The sequence below is a fragment of the Ptiloglossa arizonensis genome, chromosome 13 (assembly GCF_051014685.1).
Source record: "Ptiloglossa arizonensis isolate GNS036 chromosome 13, iyPtiAriz1_principal, whole genome shotgun sequence".
Taxonomy (NCBI): Eukaryota; Metazoa; Arthropoda; class Insecta; order Hymenoptera; family Colletidae; genus Ptiloglossa; species Ptiloglossa arizonensis.
In genome coordinates, this window is record NC_135060.1 from 6,118,758 (window position 1) to 6,136,508 (window position 17,751).

Genomic DNA, 17,751 nt, shown 5'->3' on the forward strand with positions numbered 1-17,751 from the left:
TGCTATTTATAAAGAATGTAGAGGAAATCTTATCCCTCTGAGCAGTTAGAAGTTGGTGCTTAATCTGTCATATAAAAAGCACTATTGCACCATAAAAGTTGCAAATTTCGTTGCTAACTATAATGGTTTCAGAGAAAATAGCTTGTAACACTGTAGGTGAAAGAACACCTTGTACACATATAAGTCTTGAATTTTGATAATATATACGAAATTGAATATTATCAAGTACATTCTATTCTTCTTAAGTCTATAAAAAATTAATTTATTAAGTCCATGTATATGTAATAAAACATATAGTATTGTAGGAAATATTAATACTCTTTTTATATGTAAAAGAAGTTAAGTAAAACTTGTATTACTCAACATAAAATAATATTACAAAACTTGATCATAATATGGACTATTTTAAATCATTAATTAAGATATGGTAATTGGAACATTTTTAGCATTTTTTTAAGCATAATAGTAATATGTTATATTAAAGCTATTCGTTGAATATGGAAAGTTAATATTATTTCTATATCTCAATGTATAACAGGGATAAGAAATAACAATTTCTCAATAATATAAAATGTCTAATACAAAACAATTTTTATGTTATAGCTACATTGTTCGGTAGTTATATTAATTATTTAGTGAGGCATTTAAATAAACATTATATATCAATTATATTTATCATATTTAACATAAGTTATAAAATCGATTTTTTAGACAATAGACAATTTTTTAGTAAATAAAGGTGAAATTACTCAAATAAATATTTTAATGTAATAAACGCGAACAAACTACTTTGTAAGATATAAAAACATTTATAGATTTTTTATCGTGAATCTCGACCATATTAATCTTAAATTATGCGAGCGATATAAAATGATTCATTTGGATAGAATCTATAACATTATTGTATCGATTTTTCATTATCACAGATTGTTTTGGTGGTAGGCCTACTTTCAATATTAAATTTCGAAGGCCTACAGTGGACTAGTAAATTTCAATAGAATCTATTTAAATACAATACTAAATGTACAAACCAACATCACGTTTCTAATGTTGGGAAGAGTCTTGTTAGCACAAAATAGGCTACATCATAGTTACTCCAATATGTTGTATGTGCTGCTACTGTATATAGATAATTTCGTCCCAAACTTGCTCGAAGTACATAATCTAACCGCTGCGCTAATTCTAATAAGCACAAAATTATACTTTATGATGTCGCTCTTTATATAAGTTTCAATATTATTTGATAAATTAAAAATCATACTTATACCTTGGCCTGGCTGAATCGTTATAGAAGCATCTTCTTTGGCATTCCACCCAGCCCGTACTAAACCCCAAAGACTCCATCCTTTATCTGAAGCACGACTAGGCATATCTGGGCTTTCATCCCTTTCATCATTCTCTGGCACAACATATTTAAAAAATATTTATATAAGATTTACAAAAACTATCATTTTAAATAGAAAGAATGAATTTTGAACTTACCTGTAGGTGAAAAATTTTGGTCAGCATTACTTATTGTTGGAGGTGATTGTTCCATCTGTTGACCATCAACTCCTCCATAAGGTGGAATAAGAACAGGTTCAATTTTACTATATCCCCTTTCTAAAAGTGGTTCCATTCTATAAGCTACAGGATCAGACCAGTGAAATATATTGTAGAATCTTTTGCATAAACCTTGGGGCATCACATCTGTTCTGTTGGATGGAGTGCGTGTACGTAATGCAAGGAATACAGATAACGGAGAACCCAAACAAAATAAATTTTCAATCTGTAATTAAAAAAATATTTAATCTGAAATTTGTATTACTCATTATGATCAATGCAGCCCTATTATACAAGATGCTCTATTAAAAGCAATTACTTAATTATCTTCTTTAGTTTTGACAAAGTAAATCGTACATAAATGTGGCAAAGTAAATTGTAGATAATTTGAGTGGTTTCAAAAATAAATATGGTATGACAAACAATTTCTTCCTAAAATAATTTTTTCAAAATCATTGGTGTTTGTTTACATGAATGTTTTAAAGTTTTAATGTCTGTAATTCTTTTTTAGGGTCGCTTTAAGATAACAATTTAAGTATGACTCAATACTATACACTAATATCTTCTACAAAATATAAGTGAAAAAAGTATGTATATGCTTTTACGTAAAAAAAAATATTAGCATCCTTAAAAGCTTCAGGGAAAAATGAGTTTGAAAATATTTTTGTTACACTGTATTTATCCTTTGAAATCGTTAAAATTATGCTTGAATTATTTTTCAGTATTGTCAAAAAAGAAGAAGACAATTAGGTATCCTGTTTTTGCTGGGACATCTTATATGTAACTTAATATTTTATATCACCATGAAAAAACATACAAGTAATATTACTTACTGGGAATTGTAAACGTTGTAATAAAACTTCTTGTGTTTCTGGGGATGGAGGTCTTGTATCTGGACCCATCCAACCTGTGACGATGTCGTAAACAATTACACATCCTAAAGAATGTGCCAAGATTGAAACTTTCCCTTTCCAACCAGGATGTCGACTAGCAAACATAAAGTATAGTCTATTTAATTCTTTTTGTAAACCAGCTCTTACTTCTCCGCCATAAAGAGGACTTGTATAGTAGAGAATATCCATTGCTGATGTATTTAATAAGTGTCGTATACTTAATACACTATAAGGTGTAATAGCTTCTACTATATCTAAAAGAATATTCATTTATAAAATGGAAAATAGAAAATGTTATTTATAAATCTGGTAAATAATTAGGAATGTTATGAATATTTTAGATAGTAATAATTATATAGTTATATTTTATGACAGAATAATACAATTTCTTACCACCATCCAGTTTTAACGATGATCGCCATTCAACAGGAAAGAATTCCACTCTATAATTAGAATTGGGAAAATATTTTTGCTTTAACCAATCTACACAATCTCTAAACCTGTTTAAATGTTAAATATAATACATTAATTTTACAAAAATTGTATATATTTTAAAGCATATAGATGCATAATCATTGATCAATTTTATACATACGAGGTTGTATTGCGTATAATTTTCCCTGTATCTCTTTTTTGACCAATTCCATGAACTACAAACACTAAATGATCAATATCGTGAAGTTTGTCTTCCATTACTGCAGCAACTTTGTAACCCCTTCTTAACTGATAACCTGTGGCTGAAATATGAATTACAAATATTCATTACAAACAATGAAATATAGTATCATTTTACTATTATTGTCAGGAAAAAGAAACAATTCTTACTTTTGGCAAAGCCTAGTTTCGATGTAACGCTACGCATTAATTTACTATGTCTATATTCACTATATAATATCACATCATTTATGTTATGCCAATCAACATGAAATTCAGGAAAATGTTCTGTGTGTAGTACTGAAATAAAAATATTATAATCATACTTATATAAGATAAAAACTGAATAATAAAATTTCTTTGAGATTAAAAATGTACAAATTTATACTTTTATAAGAGTGAGATGGTGTATTGCAGGCTGAAGTGGATCGTCCTGGAGGTGATTTTTGAAATAGATTGAGATGAACTTCTTCAATGACTTTAGACTGTTCTAATTCTAAAGGTATCCAACTACCATCATAATACCAAGTACCTCTCATAATTTCCCATTCTTCACCTTTTCATAAAATTAATGTTGATAAAAATATTTACAATGCATTTAATAAATAATAAATATTTTTAATTTAAAAATAAAGTAGGACGATAATTTGTAAAGATTATTTTCAGATAATACATACAATAAAATTATTAGTTATAAAATTAAACTATTACTTAAATAAGAAAACTTAACTAAATGACATAAAATCTAACACTTTTTCACAGAGTAAAAAAAGTGGTTTAAAATTAAGCAATGAAATGTAATATTTTATTAATTTCTTTCATATGATTCTCATGTTTTAATTGTCCTGCAGTAGATTTTAATGAACAATGTAGATATCTTTAAATAAAAAAATATTGTACCTGGACAATATATAGAAACACATTTCATTTTATCAATTTCCACATCATACATTCCACCTTTAACTACAATTTTCTCAATAGGAGGCAAACTATTAGATGTGTCATTATTTTTACTAAGCAAATTTTGATAATTTCGCCATGCATTTTCAATTCTTAAGCTATCATATCCACAGAATTCAATCCATCTTTTGTCTACACCATCTCTATAAAACCATCGTACTTGTTCTGGCATCAAAGATTCTGCATATGTTAACTCATGCGTTATGCTTTTTGTTTCTTCATTTGAATTTTGTTCTGTGGTAACTTCTGTAATCCCTTTAAATATTAAGAATTAAAATTAATATAATAATATGAAATAAAACCTACATTAATATTTAATATATTATGTTTTTAGAATATTCTTATTTCAAAATTATATAGCACATCTTTCTTAACTTAGCATTCTATCTGATACTTCAATAATCTCATCACATATATACAGTGCCAAACAAAAGTATTGGCAAAGACAATGTTTTATAATACAATCGCATGCAAATCAGAAACAAAGGATGATGTTTGATTAAATCTTGTTTTAATTCAAGCAACTACATGATTAGTAATAACAGAAACTACACACAGTAAACCGTTTTTATTGAAACAAAAGTACTGGCACACTTGAGAAATTTGTTATTATATCATTTTAATTCTAAATATTTGCAATGTTGGTATGTATGCTGTGACAAGGAAAGTCCATTGATTGTTACATCAAACTGATCGTCATTTATGACCATTATTAAACATGTTTTACACAAAAAAATATAAGAAAGCACAAATATAGCAAGTAAAAAGCAAAAAACAATAGTTTCTGAGAAAAAAATTGTATTAAATTTACGCCAACAAGGAAAATCGTATTCAACAATAGGTAAAATCTTAAAATTAAGTCATTTTACTATTAAGAATGTAATTAAACGATTTTTATATGAAGAAAATGTAATGAATATTTCAAGAAGTGGGCATTCTTCAAAGCTCAGTAATAGAGAAAAAACAAAAATGATAAATATAATTAAAAAAGATGCTAAAACTACATCCTCAGAAATAGTCAGTGTTAAAGAACAAATATAACACAAAAGTGCACCCAATAACAGAAGAACATTATTTCTACAGTTAAATATGGAGGTGGCGGCATCATGGTATGGGGACATATGAGCTCTTCTAGTGTTGGAGAACTTGATTTTATTAAAACAATAATGGATCAATATGGTTACCTAAATATTTTTGAAAAGAACTTAAAAAAAAGTGCAGAAAAATTGAATTTAGGATTGGACTATTATTTTCAACAAGATAACGATCTAAAGCATACAGTGTATAATGTCCACCAATGGATTGTTTTTAATATGCCACATATGTTATCAACTCCCCTACAATTTCTAGTTTTAAATCCTATTGAACATCCTTGAGCTGAAATAGGGTAACAAATTAAAAACGACACATAACTTTAAAACAAGAATTAAAGAAAGCACTTCTGGAAGAATGGGAAAATATAAATCCAAATATCACAAAAAAGTTAGTGCAATTAATGCTGAATCGTTTGAAAGCTATTGGACATATAAAAAAGTAAAAGTTATAAAATTTATAAGGAATGAAAGTAAAAAGATGTGAAATAGGATTAAAGTACTAACTATTAAATACTGTCACATCACATTTTTATTAAATTCATGTCTACAAACTTTTAAATTTTATGAACAATTTGATGTACACCAATATTTCAATATTTAAATGATAAAACTGAATAAAAGTATTAAATGATGTTATACAAAACATTATAAAAATAGTTCCTCTATTTTAAAGATCTTTTATAGAATTTTTAAATTGCTTTAAACTTTGCATAAATTTAATTAATTTCTGTTATATACTAATCATATGCCACAAGCATTTTATTTGTGATAACTTTGCGCAATTTCTATACAGTCAATCACATTTTGTATATCGACTGAACACACGCGCGCGCGCGCGCGTAAAATATTACTTAAGCATATGATCTGTTTCTTATGAGTAAAAATTAGTTTCAACAAAAGGAAACCTGAAAAAAGTTCTCTGAATTTATGCACAAATAAAGTTTAGCTTACTCGTAAAGACAATTTTAAACAGAATTTATAATTTTACCTTCGCAATGTTGAAATTCCAGGGGTGTATCGTTGAAAGGATCAACGTCGGTCCTACTGTTAGACATCCTGTCAACTACGTATTTATAATTGGATACTTTTTAGACTTCGTGAATTACAAAAAAATCACAGTATCACAAATCACTTAAATGCTTGGTGACAACTAATGCTTTTCAAACGCAATGAATTTTGTGAAAATCAGTATTAGACACTATCGAATACTTGTCATCGATGGAAATTTATAATTACGATTTAGTATCCATCTGTCAGTGTAAAATATTCTTGTCTATAAACGACAATTTAGATAACGTTGTGTCTAATCAAAACAAAAAGGAATTTGTACATAACTCGTTGTAACATTAAGAACTGACTAATGAAGAGGATCGTTCTCTGCCATCCAGCGTTGAATGTTATCTAAAAACTGATATAGAACTGTTCCTTCGACAACATTCCATTCACCCCACACTATCTTATGCAACTTTGTCCTGTCTCGTATATCAGTAAAACTGCTGCATTCAACGGTAAACAGCTGATACACAAACGCAATACGTAAAACACTATGATGATATGTATGTACAATTTACGTACTTTTATATTACTGTGTGCAATTGTATGTATAGAGTGTATGTGGTGTATACGTAAGCGCATGTATCGATAGGTGATTGTACACAACGTCATATTACTAACTTATATGAATCATATAAGACCGATTTGTAGAATGTTCACTATAATACAAGGTTTCTTTTATACCATGTGACTAACTTCTTAAAGAATTTATGCGATGTAAATATTATAATGTTCAATTCTTGGAATTTAATGTGTTTTACAGAAACTGTGTAGATTCTGCGTATTGTTTATTTTCACAATATTTAATACGATAATAATTTTGATATACAATAATCTACATTTATTCATTTTCTTAACAAATTTATGAAAAATGTATATTTTTAAATGATTCAAGGGGTTAATATAATGGTCTTAGAAAAAATTGTTGTTTACAAATTTATTTGAACGCAAACTACAACCGAATATATGATTTTACGGATACTTTGAATAAAATAACAGTATCACTGTTAGTTTCTTCTAATTCATGGAAAAAAATGATCTGATACAATAACTGCATGTATAACAAATTTTCATTAATATCATATAATACTTCATGTGTAATACGCATTTATAATAGTTCGATCAACAAATAAACATTGTATATCATTTTGAATATTATAAGTTGTTATTATTAACAGTGTTTACGTTGTTATGTGAAATGACAATTAGTCATTACATTTGCATAACGTAAATACGTAGTACGTAAATGTTCCATCAATCGAGTATTATCTCCGCTATTGTTATATTCAACAGTTTATTGGTCTAATAAAAAATTACCATTCGTTATTTTTAACGAAACAATAATTTTGCATATTTATTATGTACAATTAAATACTTGAATTCGCAAGACACTATTTGTAAACAATAGATTAATTTATTGACATTATAACTATTAAGTAAATAATAAACATTAAACAATAAAAATTATTTGCTTGTAAATATTAGGTACCTATTATAATAAACCTATTTATTTATTTAATAATAAAAAAGTAAATTAAATTTATTCTAATAAAACAAATTTAAAAAAATATATATTGTTGTTTGTCACTGAAACATATAAAAAAAATCTATACTCTGTTAATATTAATATTTATATCATTCAAACATAATATAAACTTAGCAAACATTAATAATTATTTTATTATAAACATACATATAAAATAAGAAACTGCAGTATATTTAAGAAGAAAATGTATTAAGGAGAGGATCAGCCTGTAACAAGGGTGTAACTATAACTTTTCTTTAGATTATATATTTATTATTACAAACGGTAATATAGACCTTTACTTAAAGTTAATTTGTCTTATACATAAAAGTATACATCTATCTTTATCCATTAATTATTCACTATGTCCTGCAGCTCTGCGTAATAAAACATATATTTTTTCTTTAATCCAATCCTTGTTATACGGAGCATATGTATTTGTAGATTTTTGATAAACAAGACATGATAAATCTGTGAGTTGATCAATGAAGTCAAACAGTTGACTAATGTCATACGTTATAGTTGGAGTATTTGGATTTCGCCTCTTTAAATGTTCTTCATAAATCTTGCATACTCCTGTATTGTTATAAAACAAATGTTTATATTTTTCTTTTCTAATATATAAGTAGTTTACATATACTTGTGTAAAGGAATACGCTTAAATTACTTTTTAAATTATATATATATATATATATATAAAATTATAGATTGTAATATAAAACATTATTACCTTCCATACATTCATTGACACTTTCATAATCAGAATATGTTCTTGTTTCAGGTCTATTGCCTGGTTGGACAAGCAATATTGTATGAGACTGCAAGAGAAAAATAAATACAATATACTTTGCTTTTTGTTACATTCTTTACAAAGTAAAGTAAACTTTCTCACTTGCACATTTCACTTTACTTTGAAGTAATAAAAGTGTAATTCTAGTTAGTACAATAGTTTTATAATGCAGTATCTATATAACCTTATTGGTTATGCATATTTTATAAATTTAACAATACCAAACATAAAAAATAGTTATTAAAAAGATACGAATACTGATTCCTAAAGATAAATATTTACAGTTTTTTCATCCCCACAAGAAAACTGTATATGTGTATTTTGACGTGAAATTAACACAACATAAAATCAGATGTAAACATTCCAGAAAGGTGAAATTTATTAGAAAATAAATTGCGGATTATTAATATGTGCAAAAAAATCATGAGAAAATTTAATTATAATTACATTAATGCTATATTCTAGGTACACAAATATCAAATGTTTAGCATGTCCCGAAAGTAATCAAAACAAAAGTACAATTACCATTTCTGCGCCTAGCCAATGGCTGTACTACGTAGAAGCGCCAGTTCTCGTTTCATCAGTGAAGTTAGCTACACTGAGCACGGTTCTATGCCAGCGTTAGTGCTTAGATGGGTGATCAGCCAAGAAATTTTGTTATGTATTGGATCGGTATGTTGAAGTCCACGGACCTCTGAGGTATTTCAGTAATTGAAGCACGTCGAAGCATCTATGTAAAACTATACAAAACCTTGATTAATGGACCAATACTAATTAATGCCAATTAACATCAGAAACAAACACAAGAATGTTTGCTCTTGCTTTGAAAACAATTCACTATTGTCGTTGAGTTTAAAAATAAAAAACGAGTAGACAAAATCATGGGCTACTGATAAGTGTGTTTTGTCACAAAGTTATTCATTGATGTAATATTTATACAAGTTCCTATGTTATGTAAATACATACTTTATCCAGTGGAGCTCAGAAAAATACTAAACAAAAACACGTGACTTAGAGCAGGACTGAAACCTAAGGAAGCTATGCCCCGAATAAATACAAATATAATAGAATTTATATAAATAATAGTAAACCATTTTAGGGACGAGCCAGTAAAAAGGAAGCGGATGTAGAAGTGATGAATATGAAATCTCAGGTGCCGCTCTGACTCAGTTTTCATGCCATTGGCTGGAACAAGAGTATGTGGGAATCAAACCTGAAGGTTTTCTTTCCACTTGTCATATAAGAGGAGCTCCAGCCAATCGTTGCCATGTAGGTAGCAGGGAATCTGGTATCCCTGCTACAAATGCATCTACATATAAATGAATCTTTGACAAAGATGGCACATCGCACAGCAAACCAATAAAATCTTACTGTTTACATCTCTTGTACTTAAGTTGAGTAAACGTACAATAACTGTACCATTTGATACATTACGAATACAACTGTATTGTTATTCTTTCATTTTTTGTTTATATACAATGCTGTTTTCAAATGAGACAATCACTATTGTCAATTCACTTGAAAATGGGATAAAAAAAGTGTAGCGATTTTTATTTCGAATTAAGGCTAGAAAAAATCCTTCGCACCTATAAACAAATACGATATAATGAATCCAGACTTACATTCCATGTAAAATTTGTTATTTAAAAAAGAAAACTATTGAATTGTGGTTTAATTTGCGTTTTTATATTTTTATGTCTAGAATTCAAACTAACAATAGATACATTCTAATTAACAATAGATTAGCTTTTAAAAATGTGAAAACATCTTGAATTATTTAAATTCTTTTTGAACATATATTTTATCCTAATTTTTAGGTTAAAAATAAACATTATCTTATTTTCTTCAAATAATTTAATTGTTTTTCTATTAAATTTTATATACAAGGGCTTTATAATATTGCAATGTGCACAAATTCAACTTCTCTTTCAAAGCTACTATCCAACTGTAACTAACAATAAATTGGCGCGAAAAGATGATAGATACATATAGTAGATAAATAGATTTGTAGGGTTAATCGTTCAATAACCTTAAGAATCCATTTGAATTGGTGTTACAGAAAAAAATTAATCATACTGTTATACTCTTACTATTAGGCTGATCTTCTTCTTAATAACTTTTCTTTTTAAGTGTAATGCAATTTCTTATTTTACATATATGGTGCAAGATATAATTTAGAATTTCAAGTTCAAATCATAATTTAGAATTTATTGTAAATTTTGAAAACTGACTAGGTTTTAATTAAAAGGTAGTTGTAATTCTTTACAAAATACAAGCGAAATTTTTCCTTCTTCTCCTTATTTCTTACAAATATTTGTGTACAATTTATTTATAAGAAAAATATTAGAGTACTACAACTTGAATATTCTTATATCATGTTGAACTTGAAATAAGTGTATTTTAATTAAAATAACATGCAACATATTTGAATCATTTAATCGCTATATTTTTTAAAGCAAAGATTATTGAAATTTTTAAAAATATTTAATTAATATTCGTTTTTGAGATATTCTTTGGGCAGTGTTCTTATGAGAGTATCACAAGACGGTTATTGCTCAATGATATCATTGCAAAGCGACTTAAAAGTAATGTACGTTGGCAACTCTCGCGCATATTAGATACGTGAGTCGTCACATAAAGAGCATATATTTGGACACTGAAAATTTGAACGCGGTATCCTTAAATTAAAAATGAAGCCAAAACCAGAATTGACAACTGTGTCAACATGGACTAAATTGCAACAATATTTCGACACAAATGGATCAAAAATCAATATATACAATCTCTTTCAAGAAGATCCTAAACGCTTTGAAAAGTTTAGGTAAGTTTTCGTCAGTCCTTGACATATGACCTTAACATGACCTTTCGAAGGTTTTTGCTAACAACTAAAGTTACATGATCACAGTAATAATTTTTTTATTTATGTTGTTTATTTGTAGAATTAATACGATTATTTTGTTCTATTTTTTGTTTTGCTTAGTTTAGCTTTATTGTAAAATATTTCAATTATCTAACTTGTTAATAAAGAATGTTTTTTCTATATTTTCTTTATTTATGATCTTAATAGGTTCAAATGAACTGAAATTAAACAATTGCAGTATGAACTTGTTCACAGGATTGCAAAATGAAATTTTAATACAATAAAATTGTAATTTACATTTTGCCAAGTCTTTATTCTTATAATTTATAAAATAAGAGGATTTTACTAATATTTCAATTACAATCTAGTCTAGAAATTTCCACTCCCAATGACGGCCCAATTTTATTGGATTATTCTAAGAATCGTCTCACTGAAGAAGCATTTAAGTTATTGTTAGAGCTAGTATGTATTTTTAAATTATATTAAATATTAAAATTATGATACATCAATTAAAAGAAAGAGAGTACTTGCACAATTATATTTACTTACTATGTAAGTTTAAGAAATATCAGCTATAACTTTTGTAATCATAATCTGTTGTATAAATCCATAGGCACGTGAAAGAGAGATAGAAAGTGCAAGAGATGCTATGTTCAAAGGAGAAAAGATCAATTTTACTGAAAATAGAGCAGTTCTACATGTTGCTTTGCGTAACAGAGCTAATAAACCTATATTGGTTGATGATAAGGATGTAATGCCAGATGTGAATGCTGTATTAAAACATATGAAAGAATTTACTGAAGAAGTATAATTCATGAAAATATTTCTATTTTCTTATTACATTTAAATATAACATTTTTTCAACATCCTTAAATTATGAAAGTAATTATTTTTTATTCAATAAGTGTCCTTTGTGTTACATAGGTCCTTTCAAAAAAATGGAAAGGTTTCACTGGTAAACCAATTGAAGATGTTGTTAATATTGGAATAGGTGGTTCAGATTTGGTAAGTAATGTAAATTATATATTGATAAGTAATATTTATGATAATTAATGATGTGCATATAGGGTCCATTGATGGTGACAGAAGCATTAAAGGCATATCATGTGGGGCCAAAAGTTCATTTTGTTAGTAATATAGATGGTACTCACATAGCTGAAACTTTAAAAAAATTGAATCCACAAACAACTCTTTTTATAATAGCATCAAAAACATTTACTACTCAGGAAACAATTACAAATGCTACCTCTGCTAAATTGTGGCTTTTGGATGCTTTAAAAAATGTTAGTGAAATATAAAAGTAATAGCTTTTGTATATACCATATGTATAAAAAACAACTATTTTATTATGAAATCTATTGTTTAGGATGCAGCAGTAGCATGTCATTTTGTTGCATTATCTACCAATAATCAGAAAGTTAAGGAGTTTGGTATTGATGAGAAAAATATGTTTGGATTTTGGGACTGGGTTGGGGGGCGTTATTCTTTGTGGTCAGCTATTGGTTTATCTATTTGTTTATCTATTGGCTTTGAAAACTTTGAAAAATTATTGAGTGGAGCACATTTCATGGATCAACATTTCTGTAGTGCACCATTAGAAAAAAATGTAAGTACTTTTTACTACAGTAATTTAATTATTAACGTTACTTTAAAATAATATTTAATTATTTTTGAATGTTCCGAAATTGAAGTAAGTAAATCTACTATAAATTCAGTAATGATTACTTTTCAGGCACCAGTTATAATAGCTTTGCTTGGTATATGGTATCACAATTTTTATAAAGCTGAAACACATGCATTGTTGCCATATGACCAATACTTACATCGGTTTGCTGCATATTTCCAGCAAGGTGATATGGAGAGTAATGGGAAATACGTTACTGCTTCAGGAAAAACTGTAAATTATAATACTGGTAAATCTTTAAAATACTTCTTATTTCCAAATATATTATTATTAATCATTAAATATTTCTATAACTTTATTGTAATGTATTAAAATGTATTTAAAAAATTTCAATATTTAAGGTCCAATTGTGTGGGGAGAACCCGGTACCAATGGGCAACATGCATTTTATCAATTATTACATCAAGGTACTAGACTTGTACCTAGTGACTTTATAATTCCAGTACAGTCACACAATAAGGTACTATTATAGTTAATATTTAAACAGTGTTTCATTAATTTTACTTTAAAAAGAGGCAATAACATGAAGGAATACTATTTCAGGTCCAAGGAACTCTTCATCACAAAATATTACTTGCTAACTTTTTTGCACAAACTGAAGCTTTAATGAAGGGTAAAAAGGAGAATGAAGCCCGAGCTGAATTGCAAAAGGCGGGAATGAGTCCTGAACAAGTGAACTTATTATTGCCACACAAGATGTTTGAAGGAAATAGACCTACTAATAGCATTCTTGTCAAGAATATAACACCTTTTACTCTTGGAGCTTTAATTGGTAAATTTAATGTTTATAATACATTAAAGTATAATTTAAATGTATTTAATTTAAATACATATACATATATTTTTTTTATTTTTAAAGCAATGTACGAGCATAAGATTTTTGTACAAGGCATTATGTGGGATATCAATTCATTTGATCAATGGGGGTAAGTAACAATATTATTTTTAGTACATTTACCGTGCATCGGTCACTAGGTACTGACACTATTATTTTCATTCACGCCCTGTTGGTCACCATATATTGATATGATTGATATGATTGATATGATTGGCATGAGATTTTAAAAAATATGGTCTTAGAACTACGATCTCGAGAATTTATAAACTTCAGAAACTTCTTATCAAATAAAAACAAAGATAAGAGAGTATGTATATAACTATTCATAAATTGTAGATAAAAGTGAATTTTTATAATTATAATCAGACACATAAATAGGTCCTTATGGGCTATTTGGTTTGAGTGTCATATTTAAAAGGGCCTTTAATCTATATAGAAAAGTTTTTGTTTAATATATTGGGGGTCTGTAACAGGTAAGTAGATTGGGATTCTTTTGATCTTTAAGAGGTCCTGGTTATAATAAAAGTTTATTCAAAATTTGTGGTTCCTCTTTCATTTACTTCATATAAACAGAATATCTTCTATAAAAAAAGACTATTAATTAAGTAATATTTGTTGTTAGAATATTTTATCTCAAATAACTTAGAAAATGCAAAACATTATATAATTATCATTATATAAAGCAAGCAGGAGAGTTTTAAGCTACCCAAATGGAATCCACTGTAAGAATTAAAAGGTTTTAAACTTTATTTAGGATTTACAGTTAAAAGAACTAGAATTTTGATTAATGATAAAATCAAGATATTAAGTACTAAATGTAATAGTAAACAATTTTTGTTTATTATTATATACATAGTAAAAACTATTGTCTGTGAAGTGCATTGATAAACATATATTCATTACACATATGTATTAAAATTTAATTAGTAATGAACATTAATAATTAACATTAAGAAGACTTTTTACATATATAATACATTAAAAACTGTGGAATATAAAGTACTTAATATTTCTTATATTACTATTTATATGTTAAATACACTATTAATTAGACATATTTCGATGTATATCATTAAAACATGGTAAACAAAAATGAGGCATCCCATCACAGTCTCTACAAAATGTTACAACTTTCACTGTTCTATTTTTTGCAAATTCTCTTCCAAATTTCTTTACATTCTCTTCATAGCATCGTCTACATTGTCGCCTTGCTTGCCGTGCTGTTCCTTCCTTAGTTTGCATTTCATGACGCAGTTTTAGTTGCACATTCAGTGTAGGTGAAAGTAAAATATTTTGATCTGTACATGCGACTAAATGCATAATTATTTTTTTTCGAAAATCTAAAACTGATATATGTGTATCTTTTATATTATTAAACATTATCATTGCGTTTACAACCGATGTATTTAATAGAACCTCAAATGCCAGTCTTTTATACCACTTAATTGTCTTTCGTAATGGGCTGACATATGGTGACATTTGATCTGACAAATCAGCATATGACTTCCCTTCGTTGTAATCTATAATCATTTTTGGTTTTAAATGCGAATTGTTATTTTTTGTAACGGTAACCATTTCAGTTGAATGTTTTGTAGAGAGTACGAATACTTCTTCTTTATCCTTCCATTTAAAAATGGTAATTCCATTTTTATTTTCTTTTGCAATTATTTCACCTGGTTTTAATGTCTTTGATTTTATTTCTGTGGGAATGCTATGATAAGTAGATCTGAGAGTTCCAATCAAATAAGTATCCATCTCAATTAATTTTTTGGCTAAATCAATATTTGTATACCAATTGTCTGTACACAATATGTGTCCTTTACCTATTATATTTTTACATAAAGACATTACAATATTTGTAGCAGTCATATTTTCCCTTCTAGTGCTTTTTCCACCATGTGCGTGTAAACTATATGTGTATCCTGATGTAGTGCATAATTTAAACAATTTAATTCCATGTCTATACTGTTTATCTTTCATATTTTGTCTAAATATAATTCGACCACGGAATGGAATTATGGATTCATTTACACAAAGGGTTTGACCTGGAGTAAAATATTCTGTGAAGCTTTCGTTTAACGTATCAATTAACACTTGCACTTTAGATAATTGATTGGCTGATTCATTAACTTGTTTGTTGTCTGTAAAATGGATCATTCGTAATAACATTTCAAATCTGTTTCGAGACATTACAGTGCGTGGAAAACTCTGTTCAAAACATGCATCTTTCGACCAATACAATGCTATAGTTGGAAGCTTCACAAGACCCATCCACATAATTAAGCCAAAAAATCTTTTAATTTCATATTTATTAGTAGAAGACCAGGTATTTAGGCGATTTGATTTATTGTTTGATAATATTTGACTTGCATATAGATTTGTTTGATATGCAATCATTTCAAATATTTCATCTGTGACTAATAATGTATAAAAATCAATTGCCTCGTGACATGTTAAAATTTTAATATTGGATGTGTTGATACCTGGTGTGCACAAAAAAGGCTTAAGGCGAGGTTGGTTGCCAACAGGATCGAACCATTCCTCATCAGTAGTATTGCTGTTATAATTATCAGAAGTATTACCTCCATAATCACTTTCCCCTTCATCGTCAGATAGTATTTTTCGACGTTTAATTAATGATAAATACATTTCAAATGATGAATCACTTAAAAAGCTACTTTCTTCTGATGACATTCCTTTATATGTAATTGCAAATATGAAATAGACAAATTTTAATTTTAAATATATTTTGTATGGGTAGAACAAGGTTTTTTAACTTTTTTAGTTGCTTTTGATCGAGTGATAGTTTGGGTCATTTTTTTTACAATGTAAAAACAAGCTCTCTGTAGATTTGTGTAAAATGTACTGTCATAAGATTAAACATTCAGTATAGTCGGCTTCACTTAATAGATATCAAGTAAACTAAGAATAAAGGCTGTTTTAATTTCAATTTATACATAAACCGACACGATGTATTCGGCAAAATCGCACTGCATCTAATTAAGCGCTTTTCGTTCACGCCGGATCGGTCACCGGTGACTGACACTAAACGTTCCGTTCACGCCGCATCGGTCACCGGTGACCAATACTTGACGTTTCGATCACGCCACATCGGCCACCGGTGACCGATAGTTAATATCATATTATTAATATTACAATATAATTGTATGGTCATTTGTCATCTATATAACACCAATGACTAGCAATAGTGTTGGAACGCTCAAGTAAAATAATATTGGTTATGAAGTGACCATAACTTGCCTTGTTATATTTATGTAAATATTACAATGTGCTGAGTTATTTAAATATAAATTGAATAAATATTTATTTAATTTTTATGCACAAATTCTTAAATGATTTAAGTCTAATCTAGATTTTTATGAATTTTATTCCAATAGCGTTGAATTAGGAAAACAATTGGCGAAAGTAATTGAACCTGAATTGGAGACTGCTGAAGCAATTACAAGTCACGACTCGTCAACAAATGGATTGATCGCATTTGTCAAGCGCAACAAAACTTAAACATTTTTTAAACTACATAACGTAATATTAGAATATAATTTAATAATCATCGATTATTTCATTTAAGATTAAATTAATAAAAGAATTATTAAAATACAAATACATGGAATAATTTACAAAAATATTAAGACTTTCATGCAATTGTTAAATAGTATATAATACATATGTATGTACAACAATTTTGAATGAAATTGTAGTGTATTATTTTGCTCTTGTACTACTCATTATATTATTATTTTTATAAATATTTAACAAATAATATAAGTACATTTTTGCTTATTTTCTATATCGCCATCTTGATTTTTATATTTCCTATATTATTATAATATTTTTACT

At 27.6% G+C, this 17,751-nt stretch overlaps 3 protein-coding genes and 1 long non-coding RNA gene across 5 annotated transcripts; 2 read left to right on the plus strand and 2 right to left on the minus strand.

Annotated features, from left to right (window-relative positions):
* Positions 1–650: 650 nt before the first annotated feature.
* Positions 651–6,759, minus strand: LOC143153717 (phospholipase DDHD1). Of its 2 annotated transcripts, XM_076325186.1 has the most exons (10): positions 6,132–6,756; positions 3,990–4,304; positions 3,478–3,645; positions 3,261–3,389; positions 3,031–3,172; positions 2,829–2,935; positions 2,376–2,689; positions 1,483–1,768; positions 1,268–1,399; positions 655–1,182 (listed from the first exon to the last, which is right to left on the minus strand). In XM_076325186.1, the coding sequence occupies exons 1-10, from the start codon at positions 6,196–6,198 to the stop codon at positions 1,037–1,039; spliced, it is 1,806 nt and encodes a 601-aa protein (XP_076181301.1). In that variant the 5' UTR covers positions 6,199–6,756; the 3' UTR covers positions 655–1,036. The 2 variants fall into 2 exon arrangements, with proteins under 2 accessions (XP_076181300.1, XP_076181301.1); XM_076325185.1 differs by having other exon boundaries at positions 651–1,399; positions 6,132–6,759.
* Positions 6,760–7,878: 1,119 nt separating this feature from the next.
* On the plus strand, positions 7,879–10,098 carry LOC143153806 (uncharacterized). Its single transcript, XR_012993926.1, has 3 exons — positions 7,879–8,882; positions 8,977–9,183; positions 9,611–10,098. It is a non-coding gene; the product is annotated as an uncharacterized LOC143153806 (long non-coding RNA).
* On the minus strand, positions 7,943–9,493 carry E(r) (enhancer of rudimentary). Its single transcript, XM_076325374.1, has 4 exons — positions 9,478–9,493; positions 9,037–9,251; positions 8,452–8,539; positions 7,943–8,297 (listed from the first exon to the last, which is right to left on the minus strand). The coding sequence occupies exons 2-4, from the start codon at positions 9,037–9,039 to the stop codon at positions 8,077–8,079; spliced, it is 312 nt and encodes a 103-aa protein (XP_076181489.1). The 5' UTR covers positions 9,040–9,251; positions 9,478–9,493; the 3' UTR covers positions 7,943–8,076.
* A 1,003-nt stretch (positions 10,099–11,101) lies between the features above and the next one.
* On the plus strand, positions 11,102–17,619 carry Pgi (glucose-6-phosphate isomerase). Its single transcript, XM_076325734.1, has 11 exons — positions 11,102–11,332; positions 11,740–11,833; positions 11,985–12,176; positions 12,296–12,376; positions 12,439–12,654; positions 12,738–12,977; positions 13,104–13,284; positions 13,397–13,515; positions 13,599–13,827; positions 13,915–13,981; positions 17,292–17,619. Exons 1-11 carry the CDS (start codon positions 11,202–11,204, stop codon positions 17,413–17,415), a joined length of 1,674 nt encoding a protein of 557 aa, XP_076181849.1. The 5' UTR covers positions 11,102–11,201; the 3' UTR covers positions 17,416–17,619.
* Positions 17,620–17,751: the final 132 nt, after the last annotated feature.

What these genes read in the sequence shown, in the direction of transcription:
- LOC143153717 (XM_076325185.1), bottom strand. Translation starts at nt 6,198, where the DNA reads ATGTCTAACAGTAGGACCGACGTTGATCCTTTCAACGATACACCCCTG. An exon ending in GAAACTAGGCTTTGCCAAAA is followed by an intron (nt 3,173 to 3,260) that starts GTAAGAATTGTT and finishes TTCATATTTCAG; the next exon opens with CCACAGGTTATCAGTTAAGA. An exon ending in ATTATACGCAATACAACCTC is followed by an intron (nt 2,936 to 3,030) that starts GTATGTATAAAA and finishes ACATTTAAACAG; the next exon opens with GTTTAGAGATTGTGTAGATT.
- Pgi (XM_076325734.1), top strand. Translation starts at nt 11,202, where the DNA reads ATGAAGCCAAAACCAGAATTGACAACTGTGTCAACATGGACTAAATTG. An exon ending in CAGTACAGTCACACAATAAG is followed by an intron (nt 13,516 to 13,598) that starts GTACTATTATAG and finishes ATACTATTTCAG; the next exon opens with GTCCAAGGAACTCTTCATCA. An exon ending in AATTCATTTGATCAATGGGG is followed by an intron (nt 13,982 to 17,291) that starts GTAAGTAACAAT and finishes TTATTCCAATAG; the next exon opens with CGTTGAATTAGGAAAACAAT.